General features: G+C 43.7%; 1 protein-coding gene across 2 annotated transcripts in view; it reads right to left on the bottom strand.

Moving 5' to 3' along the window:
- Positions 1 to 3,566: 3,566 nt before the first annotated feature.
- DRC4 (dynein regulatory complex subunit 4) overlaps positions 3,567 to 17,000 on the bottom strand; it is a 31,351-nt gene continuing 17,917 nt past the window's right edge. For both annotated transcript variants that reach the window (XM_078879727.1, XM_078879728.1), the window contains 4 exons: positions 16,389 to 16,475; positions 11,633 to 11,842; positions 9,554 to 9,619; positions 3,567 to 4,999 (listed from right to left, as the gene is read on the bottom strand). In XM_078879727.1, the coding sequence (XP_078735853.1) occupies positions 4,850 to 4,999; positions 9,554 to 9,619; positions 11,633 to 11,842; positions 16,389 to 16,475 (513 nt within the window). In that variant the 3' untranslated portion in view covers positions 3,567 to 4,849. The remainder of the gene's footprint in view (positions 5,000 to 9,553; positions 9,620 to 11,632; positions 11,843 to 16,388; positions 16,476 to 17,000) is intronic.

The following is a 17,000-nucleotide window of genomic DNA, read 5'->3' as shown; positions in this document are numbered from 1 at the left end:
CAGCGCATTCCCCGTGCCCCACCACCATCTCAACAACAGCAGCCCCGGGGGTCCAACAGCCCTTGCGGCCGACGACATTCCCGAGGCAGAGGAGGCTTAGAAATGCAACGCGAGATCCTGATGTGAAACTGACATTTAAATACAATGGAAGTGAATCGGGAGAGGGTTTGTCTAGAACTCGAGAAGGCGATGGCGTCGGTTCAATGCTGCCGCCTGAACGGAATCGATGGACACCGGACTTCTTTCCTTTTTGGTTTACCACGTAATACCCATATAATAGAGGTTTTTGGGTTAGATAACGTAAATTGATAAATGTGTCGTTAAACCCGCCACCACCCGACACAGCCAATTAGGTTTATCACGTCAACAGAACATGCCAATTCGTCACTAGTACAGCCCCCCCCCGTGTGTTGGAGAGCAAAGCCGCAACATTTCAACCCCATCAGATTTCTAGATCAGAGGCGGAGGTGGGGGTATTGTAATTATATAATAGATTAGTAATCATCTTCTTGGTTCTTTCGGTAAAGTCACGTAGAATGGAAATAATAAAATGACACATTATAAAATAATTCTCACGACGTTTCGGCCACAACGCAAGCACATGTCCTCAGGTGAAGACCAGGTCTGCTTGCGTTGTGGCTGAAACGTCGTGAGAATTATTTTATTATGTTTTATTTTATTATTTCCATTCTACGTGACTTTACCGAAAGAACCAAGAAGACGAATCCCTGCAGTCACGAAAGCTTTAAATCGAAAGATTAGTAATCAGTTAATTAGTATGTGATTCCTCTATAATGAATTGTAATATGTATTGTGTACTAGCGGGAAGTACCCGGCGTTGCCCGGGGGGAAATATATATACAAATGAAAATAAAACTTTGATCATTACCTTATTAATTAAAATAAACCCAACGCGCCAAGATTCGATTCTTTAAATCGCGCAAAAGGAATCGAAGGTTGTAGATTTCTTTAGAATCGGCCTATTCTCGTTTAATCGATACCAAAAACGCTCACCAGATATCGATTCTCGCCAGTCCTGTATGCGGGTTTTTCTACTTTTTGCATTGTGTACAGTCTGGAAGTTACCCACATGCCAAATTTAAAGTTTGTTGCATGTCGGGAAGTACGCTAAACATTTCGAGCAGACACACATTCACAAATTTCCCTTTTATATATAAAGATGACTTAATACGCTTCCAGGCTTCGCTAAGTCTGTAGCTATCAGAGCAGTTAAAATTATTGGTAATTCTCTCAATTTCGATGGATTCTCGAATTAGTCTTGGCCAGTAATAATTAGTTTTAAATAACACTTCAATGTTATCAAAATCAATTGAGTGTCCTTGTTGGCAAGCATGTTCTGCCACTGCCGGCAGTTGTGTTTGAGAGAATGTATTGTTCCATTGGTGTTCTTTTAGTCTTATGCTAATGTTACATCCAGTCTGTCCAATATAGCATTACCGCATAAGCAATTGATACGATATACACCTTCTGTTGATAACTGAGGTAATTCATCTTTAGTACAAGACACTAGTTTTTGAATTTTGTGTACCGTACCAAATTTTACTTTCTTGAAACCTGATGGGGTTCAATGATGACGTCGTCCTGCACTGTTTGAGACCGGAAGCAGGTGGATGGCTTCACTATTCTGGCAAATCGCCGGAAGATGCTGGATGTAAGTTCCAGTGGAACGTCGTCGTACTACTCAAATTCTACATGTTGTGGATTCACTCTTCAAACACATCGGTGGGCTGAATAAGTAACTAATTGGCGTCTTGTTAACGTGACATTTTTTACTGTTTGTCCGTGTCGGGTGGTAGAGGGTTGCGACACATTTATACTTATGCGATCTAACCCAAAAGCCTTTATTATGAATAATACTGGTCGCGAAAGCCTACATGTTAAATTGGACAATGGTCTAAATTATTCGGCCCACCCCACCAAGCAGTACACACGTTTACACCACGCGACCTGCCGATCAGTCGATCGGCAGGTCGCGTGCGGTTGGGTCAAGTGTGGGCACTCCCACCTCTTTTAAAGACGTTTGGCTTGCATGGAAGTCTGGGCCAAAACTCCCTCTCATCGAGGCCTTTCCGCCAGCACAATAGAGCATGAACTTTCTCTATTCGAGACACGTGTTGAACACAATGTTGAGTACAACTTTGATCGTGCTGTTTATAGCTGGCCGCTTTACGTGTGGGTCATTGCTCAGCAAACTGCTAATAAGAAAAAGTCCCACAAAGCCCTTACTTGGCTCATCCTCCTCGTCATCATCAGCCATGATCTATCCACTGCTGGATGAAGGACTGCCGTCACTGTCACTCTTCCTTACGGTCTTGCAATGCCACGATCCATGTCTTTCCTGAACATGAACTAATCTCTTCACTCCATTTCTGTGATGGTCGGACTCAAGGCTGCGTTTCTTCTTTGGCTGACATTCTGTCACCGTCCATCGGCCATCATCTTTCTTGTCGCACACCCAACATATTTCGGGCTCAGGTAGAGTATGCTTCAGTGTGCAAGGGAATGATTTGCAGCTAGAATAACCGCAGTTACTGTCGATTCTTTAAACTACTGTGCATGTGAGCGCTGCTTGTCATTTCAATGTCACGAGATGTCCGCATACTGTGCTGTGACTATCATAACACGTTAGTGCACCACACGTTGCATTATTAGAGCGCCGAGCCTGGGTTCCAATCCGGAGTTGATGGTCTCAGCGCCGTTCACCAATGAATGCTAAAAAAAAATCTATCACACTAACCTTGGTTCTGTGATTAATTTGACAAAACTCCAGCTCGCAGAATGAAATATCGGTTTGACTGTCATGTAATGAACTTCACTCTCATGTGCAGAGCGAGTTAGAAAGCTCGACCGTCTTCTGTGTGGGGACCAGAGGTGTCACTTGAACAAGGGTTCTCAGAAGTAGCTCTGTGATATTCTCTTCCGTGGGCTATATTATCCAAAACAAAACGTTACACTCCTCTGTGAGATGTTTCATAGGATTCTTCGTCTTTTGAATACGACGCCAAAAGGACAATCGCGATCACGTTGGGGAAATTAGCAAACGGAGGGGGGACATTCAGATGTCAAGTTAAAGTTCTGAGAATACCATTAAGATGGAAATACTCGGCTGTTTCTGACTGATAATTTGCAATTATGGCTGATGAGCGTGAACTTGAAAGTGTCAAAAAGATCTCATGCACAGTGAAGCAGGCCTCATCTCATGTTTACAATCTTAAGTGGTGGAAATTACATGTTCTTATGCCAGGGACTATAGGAAAAATTGCTATTAATTTTCCCACAATACCATGAGTAGAACTCATTTTATCGAACCAGGAGGCAGGGATGATAGGCCGAGTCAACCTACTAACCACGATATGAACTCGTAACCTTGCGATTGTGAGCCGCTCGCTCTCCCGCTGAGCCACCCAGCCGCTTCAAGCAATGCCCACCTGCGATGCACTGCACTCTCGGGGGTATTGGGATAAAAGTGAAACTGTCATTGTAGAGCCACTTGGGGCTTCTTACAATCTTGGCTCACATACACGAAGGGAGCCCGCTTGGATGGCTGCAGCGGTCAAGACATTTATTGTACACATGCGTCAACCGCTCAAAATCACATGCGCCATTTTCAAGGCAAGCCCTCCGCTCGTCCATGGATGCAGACCAAAATATCGCTGGACACTAGCACTTAAGGTGGACACATTCAGTTGTCTTGTATCAAATATATACAAAACAGACAGATGTGAATAATACTAAAAATAACCTTTTCATATGTAAACACAATAGTCGTTCTGGAGAATATCAGTAACAAGATTAGCTCAATAGTGTCTGCTTATTATTTTCTTACTTAAATTCTTCACAATTATGCTAAGGTATTTATAGTTTTGCATCAAACTAGGACCCATATGTAAGAGAGATTATCCTTGCCTATAAACATCTGGCATTTCACCAGCATTGGTTCACCAGCATTGCCTGGCAGCTGATAAGACAATGAATGTCAAAACCGGTCCAGATTTTTGCTCGTGTTAAACCAATGCTGGTGAAATTATGACTTCCCAGAAGGCTGTGCGGCTGATGGAATACAGTATTTAAAAAGTACTTGAATTTGGATGTCGAGGGAAAGATCTGGGAAGGAGGCGTATTGTCTTCTTGTTTATTTTTGCTTGTCATATGAAAAGGTTATCACAGCAGCATTCACTTCTATTGCTCATGAAGAGATCAGTATGATTAAGGCGTCACCATGTTCGGCTTTGACTCACGGCCCATCTACCCTGCCGGCGACTGCACCACATTCCCGACTACGATACAGGAAATGTGTTTGGAAATGACTGGGCCACAAGGGATGGTGAGCAGCGAGGGCTCCCCCATACAGGCACGTCTATAAACTTCCCGAGCAAGGGGCCCCCTGCATTAATAACAAAAATAATTATCATGTGGGCGGGAGGGTGGTGCAGTGGTGACACTTGCACCCCACAGCCACAGGGACACTGAATATAACTGGTGTGCCTTGCTGTGTGGCATTTGTATGTTCTCTCCCGACATTCTGCAGGAGTTTCCTCTGGATTCTCCGGTTTTCCTCCTGAAGCTAAAACTACACAATGCGACTGGTAATGGCCAAATATCCCAGTGGTAAAAAAAACATACCTGCAAAGTACTCAGTGGGTTTTACACACAACACAGCAACATCTCCTTCGTCTGTAAAATCTTGACAAGACTCTCCTCAAAACGGTGTTGAAACTCAGTAAGCCTTTCCTGGGAAACAAACGTAACAATAATATTCAAATCTCAATGTTTGGGGTCTCAAGGGGGTGGGGTGGAGGGTGATCAGCCCCCACGAGGGTTCGAGCGCTCAGGTCGGGGCAGACACCAGGCCAGCGGGGCCCCTCCCCAGAGTCTGCCCGGCCACCGACGTCTCCAGCGGCTTGAAGCCCAGCTCCTCCCGCGGGATGCCAAAGGCCTCCAGCTTGGACTCGTAGGTGCGCAAGAGGTCGTTGTGGGCCTGAGGGAATTAAAAATGGACTGTGAGACGTTGTTTACATTTACTTGAGGCATCAATTGTCTGCTAAGTTTCACAATTAAATAGGCACCCCCCCACTCCTTAACAACATCATCGTTAGCGTCGTTGTGGGGATGATAAGCAACTAACAATGCTTTGGGACAGATGTGAGGAGGCATATTGTCTGCTTATTTATTTTGTACCTCAACAGCTATCAATATCCTCCAGCAATAACTTTGCTCATACAGCAAAGTAATATCCTTAAGCGTAGAAATTAGTAACAGCGTCTCTACAGATCACTGGAATATAATCGACACAATGACACAGCAATCAGCTGATAGAGTATTTAACAAAACTAACACTACCCAAATTAACAAATTTGCAAGACTGACGAACAAACAAATATTTTTTTTTTTAAACAAAACGGTTATCAACATGACTAACGTTGGATTTTCCAGCGATATGGTTTCAGTCCTGTCTAAAGGTCTTAACTTTGCTGTTTCCCCACGTAGAATCCCTCTCGATGAGATCATTGCTGAAGTGGAATCAGCAGTTAGACATCTCCCCCATAATCAAGCTGAGATGACTAGGCATGAGGTTGCCAAAATTATTGAGAACAGCAAAAAAAAATAACTTCAGTGAAGCAAAAGCCTTAAGAGAATTGAGAGCAAATAAAGATATGCAAATTATTGTTGCTGATAAGGGTCGATCAACTGTTGTGATGCCCCGTGAGAACTATGATAATGAATAAAACTAAAATTTACTGGATGAATGTACCTACCTTAAAATGAAATGAGACCCAACCAGCACCTTGGAACGTAAAACAATGGCAATCATTGCTAAGTCATCAATTCCCAAGGAAGAGCAATACCTGATCAAACCAAAGGCATCAAAACCACCAATACTTTATGGGCTACCAAAAATTCACAAACCTGATATCCCATTAAGACCCATTGTTAATACAATAGGCTCTGCCACGTACAAATTAGCACAATACGTAACGAAACAAATACAGCCCAACATCGGTAGGACTTCTTCGTTCATCAAAAACTCTGAACATCTCATAAATATAATGAAAGATACTAAGCTTAACCTAAAGATATTCTGGTAAGTTTTGATGTAACTTCTCTGTTCACGAGGGTTCCGGTCAACCAGTCAATTAAATTACTCGACACTCTGGTAACGAACAAAGGTTTAGCCAAAGATATCCCAAGACTAACTGAACACTGTCTAAAGAACAAAAGGAAGGGGCAGCAATAGGCTCTCCTTTGTCTCCTGTGATAGCCAAGTTGTACATGGAAGATTTTGAAACAAAAGCAATAGCTTCAAGCACGCTAAAACCCTCTGCTTGGTTTAGATATGTGAATGACACATTGGTGGTCTGGCCACACTGCAAAGATACACTGAACGCATTTCGAAATCATCACAACTAGCAAAACCCATCCATCCAGTTCACCATGGAAGTGGAAGCTGACAGAACTCTACCATTTCTGGATATTCTGCTCGGACGGGGTCGAAATGGTAAAATAAGACACAGCGTTTACTGAAAGAAAACACATACTGACGCCTATCTGAATGCAGTTACACCATCACCCGCACAGAAATCTGCTCTTATCAAGACGCTCATTCATCGAGCTAAGAAAGTGACAGATGGTGATAGTCTGAGAAGTGAAATTCAAAATGTTAAAGAAGCGCTGCAAATTAACGGTTACAATGATGCACAAATCAACAGGGCATTGAATGCCAAAACCAAATCAAATAACACGAGCATTGAAACTGCCCATGTAATTAAAACGATCAAAATACCGTACATTGCTGGAGTAACTGATAAACTAGCCAGATGTTTGGGGAAAAAAAATCAGAGTCAGATTTGGCACGGTACATAAAATACAAAAATTTATATCTGGTACAAAATATGTATTACCGAAGCTATCAACAGAAGGTGTTTACAGGTGTAGTGACATCGCTGGATCTCACCATGCTGTGAGTGCAGTGCCAGCCCTAGAGGGCACGGTGTGTGTGTGCTGACCGAAGGGGAAGGTCGGGTAAGGCCATGACACTCTGGTTGACCTGGGAGGACACGTGACCGGTGTGAATGACAGGGGGGCCCCCAAGAGGGGGCTAGGAGCGTCACGTGATTCGAACCCAGGTACTTCCTGACAGTTCTGGAAGGGGGTTATGGCCAAGGGCAGAGCCGGCCACGCCAGAGAGAATATAAGCCGAGTCCCGAGAGGGATCTGGGTTCTCAGTCCCGGGCAAGAAACCCTTCGTCTATGATCTCTGTTCTGCGAGTCTTCCAGCACGTGGACCAAGGCAGTATGTTGTTGTACCCGGGTCCAGAGCTAATAGTTACTCAGTAACCAGTGTAGTGAGCCAGGGTGGTCACCACCCTAGGTTGTTGTCTTGTTAAAGGGTGAAGTCACCCCGTTGCTACATCATGGGACCTCCTTTGCCAGTACCAAAATATGAGAATAGGTTTTCCCCTTTTTTCTGGCAACAAAACAGCTGTTAAGATGTTAAAACACCAAACTGAAACCTTTTACAAAGAATCATGAACACAAGGTGGATCTGAAACACGGTAGGACCAAATACCTCTGCCGTTGCTGATCATTGTTTTAACGCTGTGGGCTCAGATGAAATAGATTTTTCCAAGATGTAGGTACTCTGCAAACCTACCGGCTACCTTCAGAAATTTGTTCATGAAGCCATCCAGATATATAAACACAGACACACCTTCAACCGAGAAGATGGGTACAAACTGAGCAATCATTGGAAGGACGTTATTAACCAGGTAAAGTCTTAACTGACTGTGATGTTTCCATCCTACCTGCTGTTATTTCCAACTCTCTGTGTGTCTCTCTCTATGCCTCTCTATTAGATCTCTCACATGTCCTTTGGATTGCACTCTCATGGTGCTAATCTCTCATTAACACTGCTGTTGTGCGCATATGCGGGTATGATACTCTTATTCGGCGATGGAAGCTCATTCATGCTAATCTCCCTCCCTAATCCCTCTCTCCCTAATCTCCCCCATTAACACAACTGACGTGCTTGCGTCCGGGGGTGGAATTCCTTTCCAGCTCAGACCCCGCTTGCTTGCCCATCGCAAGCAAGCGGGGGTCTGATTTCCGCCTGAGAACGACCGCTTGTGTTGCGATGGAAACGTCGTGATTTATTTTATTTTATACCTACGTGACTTTACTGAAAGAACCAAAGAGTATGTTCTGTTTACGTGACAAACCTTACTAGTTGGCTGTGTCCAGTGGTGGCGGGTTTTAACGACATATTTATATATTTACACGATCTAACCCAAAAAAACCTCTATTATGCACACATATTTGTGGTGAACATGAAAACAAACACATGCTCTGGTAATATATGCATTGTCTTTGAAACTGATTGGTCCACACCGGAGAACGCCAAAAGGCGAAGAGCACAAAGACAATGCACTATCAGGGCATTTATAGCTCGGGGTGAGCAGCTACATCATGGTACCTTTCTTTCCAGTATCAATAAAAACAGGTTTTAGGATGTTCAAACACCAAATAGATCGTCCTCGTCTCTAATTAAACTGCACGCGCACAACACGCGCCACTGATTCAGCTGTCAGCACATTGTGTACAAACTGGCGCTGTGCACCATCTAAAACTGTATGTGTTCATTCATTTATTTATTTGCATCGGATCGCTAAAACTGGCTGTGAGAATGGTTCAACTCACTGGTGAGGCTGAAACAATAACACTTGGCGCGTTAAACGCTTGTATATCTCATCATTTTATTTGCTTGGTGGAGAGGGTCACACGACGATAATTTGGTCAGATCATTACGTGGCCTAACCAAAACATAAATAATGAATAATAATGAAATAAGTACGTTTTCTGGCTTTCTCCGAATATGGATACCACGGAATTTGGAACCAGACCCACTCAGCCAGTTCAGAAGCCAAAGCCAGCGGGCTTCCTAGTGGTTGTGAAGACAGCAGCTGCTTTGGCCATGCATGTGTTACGGTTGACATAATTCACAGCAACAGCCCTGTTGGCAACACTCATCGCTCCTCCAGTTGTTTTGAAATAATTTCATGCCCAGGAAGGGCTTTTGGGGCTCAAAGGCACAAAACTTCAAGAGGTCGGGAGATTAAATCGAAGCAGTGACCTCTGGATTTAATTTTACCATGGCAGCTCCCGGTGTCGTTTTGTCAAAAATATTAAATGCAGAGGGGCCTAGCATGCTGGCTGGACGGGTCACAATAACTTTCCAATAGATTTTGTTTTTATGCAAGGCAGATTGCCTGATAGGTATGCGCCAGCCTTATTTCATATTGATGTATGTTTGTGCAGTTAAAAAAATGGCTTTTGCTCCGATTTATATTTGCTTCCTTGCTGGACTTTGTTTTCACGTTATTGCTTTTGTCATGTTGGTGACCCAGGCCACTCTTGCAAATTAGCCTAATTTCTGGTCTCTGGAGTTCTCACCCAGTCACACAAATAAATTTGAAGCCTGAACACTGGCAGAAACACTGATGAAATAATGACAAAACACAGAGCATTGCCTTCTCACCTTGCACACACGCGCCAGCTCATACTGCAAGTCTTTTATGGCGTTGTTCTTTGAGTCCAGGACATCCTGCATGAAAAAAAACAGCGCGACGATCGAGACGTGTACGTTGAGACAAGTCACTCACTGCCTTGGCTGCCACTGCTGTTGCGTCAACACCTGCACCACATTGCTAACACGTGAGAGCGTCTGCAGTGGCACGCAGCCAATGTCAATCACAACAACACTTGTTTTATGAGATAATAAGTGAGCAAGTCTCCACTAAACATTCGACCCAGACGCAACATTTGCAGCTCAAACACGTTCCTTCGGAGTGGGCAGGTAGGAACTTGGTTGGACAGCGCATTCTTGGACAGCGCATTCGTGCACGACAGACAGACAAATAATCCCTGGTGGGCAGTGTGGAACCTGTTGTTGCTACCTGTATGTATAAAAGAAAACTTGACTTTAGGTAGCCAGGCAGACAGCCCCCTTAACTATCGCCCCCCCCCCTCCCTTAGGCCCCTCCCCCCTTAGGCCCCTCCCCTGACACCCTTTCCCTTAGGCCCCTCCCCTGACCACCCCCCCCCATATCCTCAGGCCCCTCCCCTGACCCTCCTTCCCTTAGGCCCCTCCCCTCTCCGTACCCGGCAGTAGGTCTCCACCAATCAAAGAGCTGTTTGTAAGGTCTCCACCAATCAAAGAGCTGTTTGTAAGGTCTCCACCAATCAAAGAGCTGTGTGTATTATATATTTATTTATGCACGACAGACAGACAGACAATAAATCCCTGGTGGGCAGTGTGGAACATTGTTCCTCCCTGTATAAGGTGTGTTTATTGGTGTTCTCATGTTGCGTTGTAAAACATCAAGATAGTAGTCTACTCACAATTACTGATATAGAGTTTGTAAATGCATGAACACATATTGGACCATAAATAAATATTGGGACCATTCCTGCATTTCACATCTGGCAGTTCACCAGAATTGGTTCAAGCAAGCCTTATGTTAAACTCATTGCAGCTGAAACTATGCACTCCCAGAAGGAAGGCTGTGTGGCTAATGGGATGTGTAAAGAAAGTGGGGAGCGGTAGTGTAGAGGTTAGCACACTGCGCGACAAAGCCGGTGACCTGAGTTCGATTCCTGCTCATAGCGAACACCGGTGAAGATTATCTGAACCGGTCCTAGGCAATATTGGCATGCTGAACAGGAGCCATGCAAGAGAGTTAATCATTCATGACAGCGCTGAACAAAATGCGAAGCTGGTCATCACGTGGCAACAGCATGAGGACAGACGTTTCCCTTAGCCGTGCTGCGTCCCAAACGCTGGCCCGCTTCATCACAGTGATGATAATGGTGATAATGCCGTTTCAGCAAGTTTTCTGGACAAACAACATCTAAAGATTGAGTTTTAGCTGACTGACAAATATTGCTCAATCCTTCAAACACATTTTAATCCGGAACATTAGCTCTGTATTTTTTGTCTGTTAGAAAGGAATGTAAATTAGGGTGGCAGGGTGATGCAATGGTAAGCAAGAAGGACCTGGGTTCAATTCCCGACTTGGGTGCTTTTCTCTGCTGAGTTTGTATGTCCTCCCCCTATTATGCATGGGATTCCTCTGAGTTCTCTGGCCTCCTCCCATAGCTAAAACAACACACAATGTAATTTGTACTGGCCAATCATCCCAATGCTGAAAAATTACCTGCAAATTACTCAAATTAGGATTACACACAGCAACAACATTGCCCCCTACTGCGAAAAACTCTAAACTAAAACTTATTTTAATTTTACCAGGTAAAGCCAACTGAGCCATTACGAATTTCATGGCAGCCAAATAATCTAAACGCGTGATGTTGATTCTAAATGTGGAGGAAAAAACCAGAGGACCAGGAAAAAATCACACAAACTCCAAATATACAGGTGTCAGGGTCAGGATCGAACCCACGCTCTCATGCATACTAGGCGAGGGAGATAACATCTCACCACCGCATCAGGACCTCCCTGAAAAAGAGTCTTGAAACTCGGCGAGGCTTTTCTGGGTAAACGAGCAAAATTATAAACAATAATAATTTGAAGAAGATGCGGCGGAGAGCCTGTTGTTACCTCCAGCTTGCGGGTGACAATGCTGAGTGCCGTCGGGTCGAGGCTGGAGGCAGACAGCACCTCATTGAGCTGCGCTTCCTTCTTCTCCATGGCGTGCGCGAGCGCCACCAGCTTTCGCTCCAGCAGCAGGCTCTTGAAGCCGCTCTTCTGCTGCACCTCGTGGACGGCCGTCACAAACTTGCGGTACAGCTCGTCCCGCTCGCTTTCCACCTGTAACACACGGTGGTGGCAACGACGTCTCCATTAAAGGTCATCACTGGTGGTTGCGGCATCGTAGAGACTGTAAGTAACAAAATAAACACCATACAATGCGCCTCCTTCACATATCGGTCCATCCGCATAAACAATAAAATAATTTAATTTGTTATATTCTGGACAACGACGATCATGATTATTTTGCGTTTTGCATTGTAGAGTTTCGTATCAAACTAGGACCCATAACTAATAAGGATCTTGCATATAAACATCAGGCAGTTCACCAGTATTGGTTCAAGCGAGCCAGACTGATGAGACACTGAATGTGGAAAACGGTCCAGAGTTTTGCTTGTGTTGAATCAATGCTGCTATTATGCATTTCCAGAAGGCTGTGTGATTGATAGGATGGGTAAAAGAGGGACTGATATAGGAAGGGGCAAATTGGCTGTTTCGTTATTTTATCAAGGGGCAGGACAACTTCACACACAGAATAGCTCCATGAGTTACCCCGAGATTAGTGGCTCTATTTTTTTTCTGCACCAGTTTTTTTTAAAACTGGTCAAGTCAGATTACCGTATCAGGAGCAGCGGAGTGTATCATCGCTGTGATGATGTCTCCTTTGTATTTGTGGTTCGGGGCATTGCGTCGTTATACGTTGTTCTGACAAGTTACATACTACTGGAGAGTTTTTAATATCCATTTGTGCATCAGGTATCCACATCTGATGCACAAATGGAAAATTAAACTCTTCAGCCTTCACGTGGCTCACTGTTAAGTGAGAAATCACGACGAATGCTATCAATCTGGTGACAACAAATATCATCGATCTCCCAGTCTCCAGAACAACAACAACACAATATGATGATGCAGAACTACTTGTGAATTCACTTGAATCGACCTCTTTAGCCACACTAGAGGCACAACCTGTACATGCCCTGCATGCATTGCCTATAACCAAACTATTCAAGTCTCACAACTGGAATAAGCCAAATGAAGGTGAAAACCTCTATGAATATAATTATCTTTTTGTTCAGCGATTGATGTCCGGGCTGACATCCAAACCCAGAAACACAGTTTCATTTCCGAATTTACACCCGTGACCGAGCGTGTCGTGTGGCTAGCCCAGTGCTCTGACCTTTGCGCCACCTGGCCATCGCATATTCGCCACCCTTATCTATGCCCTTGCACCAGCGTGGATACCAGGTCCAACATCCTGTCAGAATTAAGAGATCCACCAGCATCTTTCCGCACATTACAACAGCGTCGTGTACAATGGGGTCGTTACAACACCACTGCCGCCCACTTAGGGCATCGACAACTCGTTTCCACATGACGTGTCAGGCATTATTGCATTTCACAGGGCTGAAGAAATTAAAATAGGAATTAAAATCTGCATTCTTTTAAAAATTAAAAGAATAAAATAATTGACAGATGACCAAGAACTTTAACTTTGCTTGAATTTAAATTAATTTTGGCTTAACTACTACGTATGTATGTTAACTTATTTCGCACCATACGTAGCCAACCATGCTAATTGGAGGTGTGGGGGAAGGACAACAAATTCAATACATTTTATTGATTGTACTTTTGGAAATGGATGTATTCATCATTGATAATGAGAGATGAGAGTTCCAAATCTAGGTAATGCACTGGATGGGGCAACACAGCTCACCCGAACAATAGCCTCCGATGTTCTGAGGTTCAAATGTAGTCTGGTATTGTCATCGTCTGGCTTTGTCGTGTTGTGGAAGCTCTTCTGCCATCTGATAAATGCTTAATGCAATATATTGAATTATTGCAATTTCAATATATTGCGTGAATTATTAAATAACATTTCAACAAAATATATGAGCAAACAATACTTCACCTTCTCATATCTGTCCCTCCACATAAGAATATGAAAGTATTTCCTTCACATTCCATCGGCCACGTGGGGCGTAGATCCTTTCAGTGGCCTTGGTTTATTACAAACAAAACTTTGGACTGGTTTCGACATTCAGTGTCTCATTAGCAGTCAGGCTTTGTTTGAAGCAATGCTGCAGGTGAACTGCTAGATGTTGATAGGCAAGATCCCTATTAGTTATGGGTTATAGCTTGATGCAATCTGATATAATACACAACACAAAATAATAATTAGTGGAAAATCTCTCACTCACCCCCAACCTTATCCCGTATAGTCTCCTTACCCCACTCCCATTCTCTCTCTCCACCACCGCCCGATACTATTTGTTTTAATGTGTACTATTAACCACAAACATTGTTTCTCCATACAAAAGGTCACCACCTCGTGTGGTTAGAGGAAGCTCCAACCCAAAAAGCAAACAGCTCTTATCGTGTGCTATGTATCTAGCAGGGCATGCAAACATTCACTGTCAAAATTCAGGGTCATGATTCCATTCAATAATCTATTCTTGCTTAACTCCGTCCAACCGAAGTTGGAGGCATTCGTGCATGAGGACCGGGCATCTGTTGGTCCATACCGCGGGTGCTCGTGATGGTGCTCGTAAAGGTGAGCCCCCGTACAAACACGAGAAGGAGTCGTTGGCACACGCTGGGAATTAGCGTTGTGCTATTGGCAGCAGCAGCTGATGTTTTAAAACGTATATTTTTATTATATTTTTGCTGTATACAAGAACAAAGGCCCACTGCAGAACGTTGGGAAAAAAAACCAACCGCACGCACGAATATCCACCAGGCCCATGTACCCAACGCATCTTGGTTGATGAGGGGGGGACAGATAATCCGCGGAAGGGGTGGCGTGAGATAAACTATTGTCTCATTTAAATGGGAAATTTGCGCCGGTAGAACATCTGATGTAAAATTCGTGTAAGTCTTCCAAATTATGCAGAAATTGCACTGTCACCATAATGATGCAAATAATTCAAATAATTCCTGGTCAGAACTTTCACCACCAGCGGTGTACAACCCTGCATCAAAGAACATCCGTGGAAGATGACACTACAGAACTACATATTGACTCTTCTTGGTTCTTTCGGTAAAGTCACGTAGAAGGGAAATAATAAAATAATAAACATAAAACATAATCAAATAATTCTCACGACGTTTCGGCCACAACGCAAGCAGCCGTCCTCAGGTGAAGAACAGGTCTGTCAGAATATTCTTTCTATTGAAAGATGTTTGGCCAATTCCTCAATTAGTATTTTGAGTACACAGAGAAAATCCATGATGACAATTGAAAATTACGTTGACTGGTCAGATGCTTGGTTTAGCAAAGAGTCAGTAATATAATTTTTTAACACAGTTGCTGAGCACAGGCCCCTTCTGCTGGGTGGACAGATGAGGGCAGAGAGGGATTTGAGAAACTTGCACCATCGTTTCAACTGCCGCGCTGAGAACTGGAATCTATCTGGGGACATTTGGATGGCAAGTCCAGCATGCTAGTAACCACTACACCACGGTGGCAGCTCTCATCGTTTCTCAGTTAAAAAGCCAAACATGTTGTGTGTATCGCTCTCGAAGTGTCTACGTGTGCGGCAAAACTGGCAACTGTTTCCTTACATACTCTTTGGGTCTTTCGGTAAAGTCACGTAGATAGAAAAATAATAAAATTGTAAAAAATCATGACGTTTCGATCGCAACACAAGCAATCGTCTTTAGGTGAAAAAATACAGCAGGCGGACTGCTGAGGCAGGAAGAAATATAGCGAGAGAGCTACTGCAGCCAAAGGTTATAAAGGTTTTAGATGGGTACAACCCAAGGGTAAGTGGGTGGGGCTAGAGATGGAATTTGCAAGGAAATGTAAGATCGCAGAGCTAGGTATACCTCGGCTATTGTGTTGGTAGAGATTTGCATGTCAATCTGTTAATGTAACCCCACGGCTACGGTGCTGAAGAAGCCATTGTATTGCTCGAGATTAGAGATTAGCATGTCAATGTGAGATGGCTCCCGCAGCAGCGGCTGTGTTAATGAGAGACATACAGCCTATTAAACAACGAGCGCCACCGCCACATCGAGGAAAAGGGAGCAGCAGCTATGTTAGTGAGACATTTAGCCTGTTAATGTAAAGACATTTAACAAGGTAATGGAACTCAGAGAGTCGGAAATAACTGCTAACACAGGCAGGTAGGATGGAAGCATCACAGCCAGTTATGACTTTACCTGATTAATAACGTCCTTCCAATGATTGCTCAGTTTGTACCCATCTTTTCCGTTGAAATTGTGTTTATGTTTATATATCTGGATGGCTTCATGACCAAATCTTTGTTGATAGCCAGTGGGTTTGCATAGTACCTTCGTCTTGGAGAAATTAATTTCATGCGTGCCCACAGCGTTAAAACAATGATCAGCCATGGCAGAGGTGTTGGTCCTACCGTGTTTCAGATCTGCCTTGTGTTCGCGAACACGGTCTGAGACATGTTGCTTAGTTTCCCCAATGTAACTACTGCCGCAGGCACAGCTTAGTTTGTAGACGAGTTTATCTACGTGACTTTACCGAAAGACCCAAAGAGTATGAATTCCTGCAGTCACAAAAGCTTTAAGTCAATGTTTTCTTACAATTTATTTTATTTTTACGTTTATTTAGCCGAGTGTGAGAGCTCACCTTGGCAAAGCGCTGAATCAGCACCTCGTGCTCCCACTTCAACTCCTGCATCTCCTGGTCCATCACCTTCAGTCTGGCCTTCGCACTCTGCAAAGTTTAGTCAGGATAAGGAGGTCAGGAGAGGTGGCATTTTATTCAAATATTTCACGTGGAAAAATCCTAAAAGCTATTTGTAAGAGCATTCAAAGTGTCAATTGACACACACGTAGAAAACATGTATTTATACTATGCAATTTAAAACTTATACACTGTGAATTTATATAATGAACATCACAGCCAGTCAAACACATGAATACTTGAGTTAAATAATTATGATTTTATGACCACAAAGGGCATAGATATTGTTGGAATAACACGATAGTTGTCGATGTGAGGAAAGGGAGCGGCATGTTGATATACACGTGTCGAGAGGACGGATTCCCAGTGAGGTTATATTCTTTTGGGAACCCGGTGACCTGAGCTCAATTACCACTCACGACCAACATCAGTGACGAAAATTTGAACCAGTGGTGGGTTTCTCCTAGGTCAACTCAGCCTTAAATGGGTACCTGGTTTAGTATGTAAACATCAGCCTTGGGGAGGAAGATGAAGGTGACTGGGCAGGAATGACGC

This window comes from Lampetra fluviatilis, chromosome 54, assembly GCF_964198595.1.
Source record: "Lampetra fluviatilis chromosome 54, kcLamFluv1.1, whole genome shotgun sequence".
Taxonomy (NCBI): domain Eukaryota; kingdom Metazoa; phylum Chordata; class Hyperoartia; order Petromyzontiformes; family Petromyzontidae; genus Lampetra; species Lampetra fluviatilis.
This window is presented reverse-complemented; position numbering and strand designations above follow the sequence as displayed.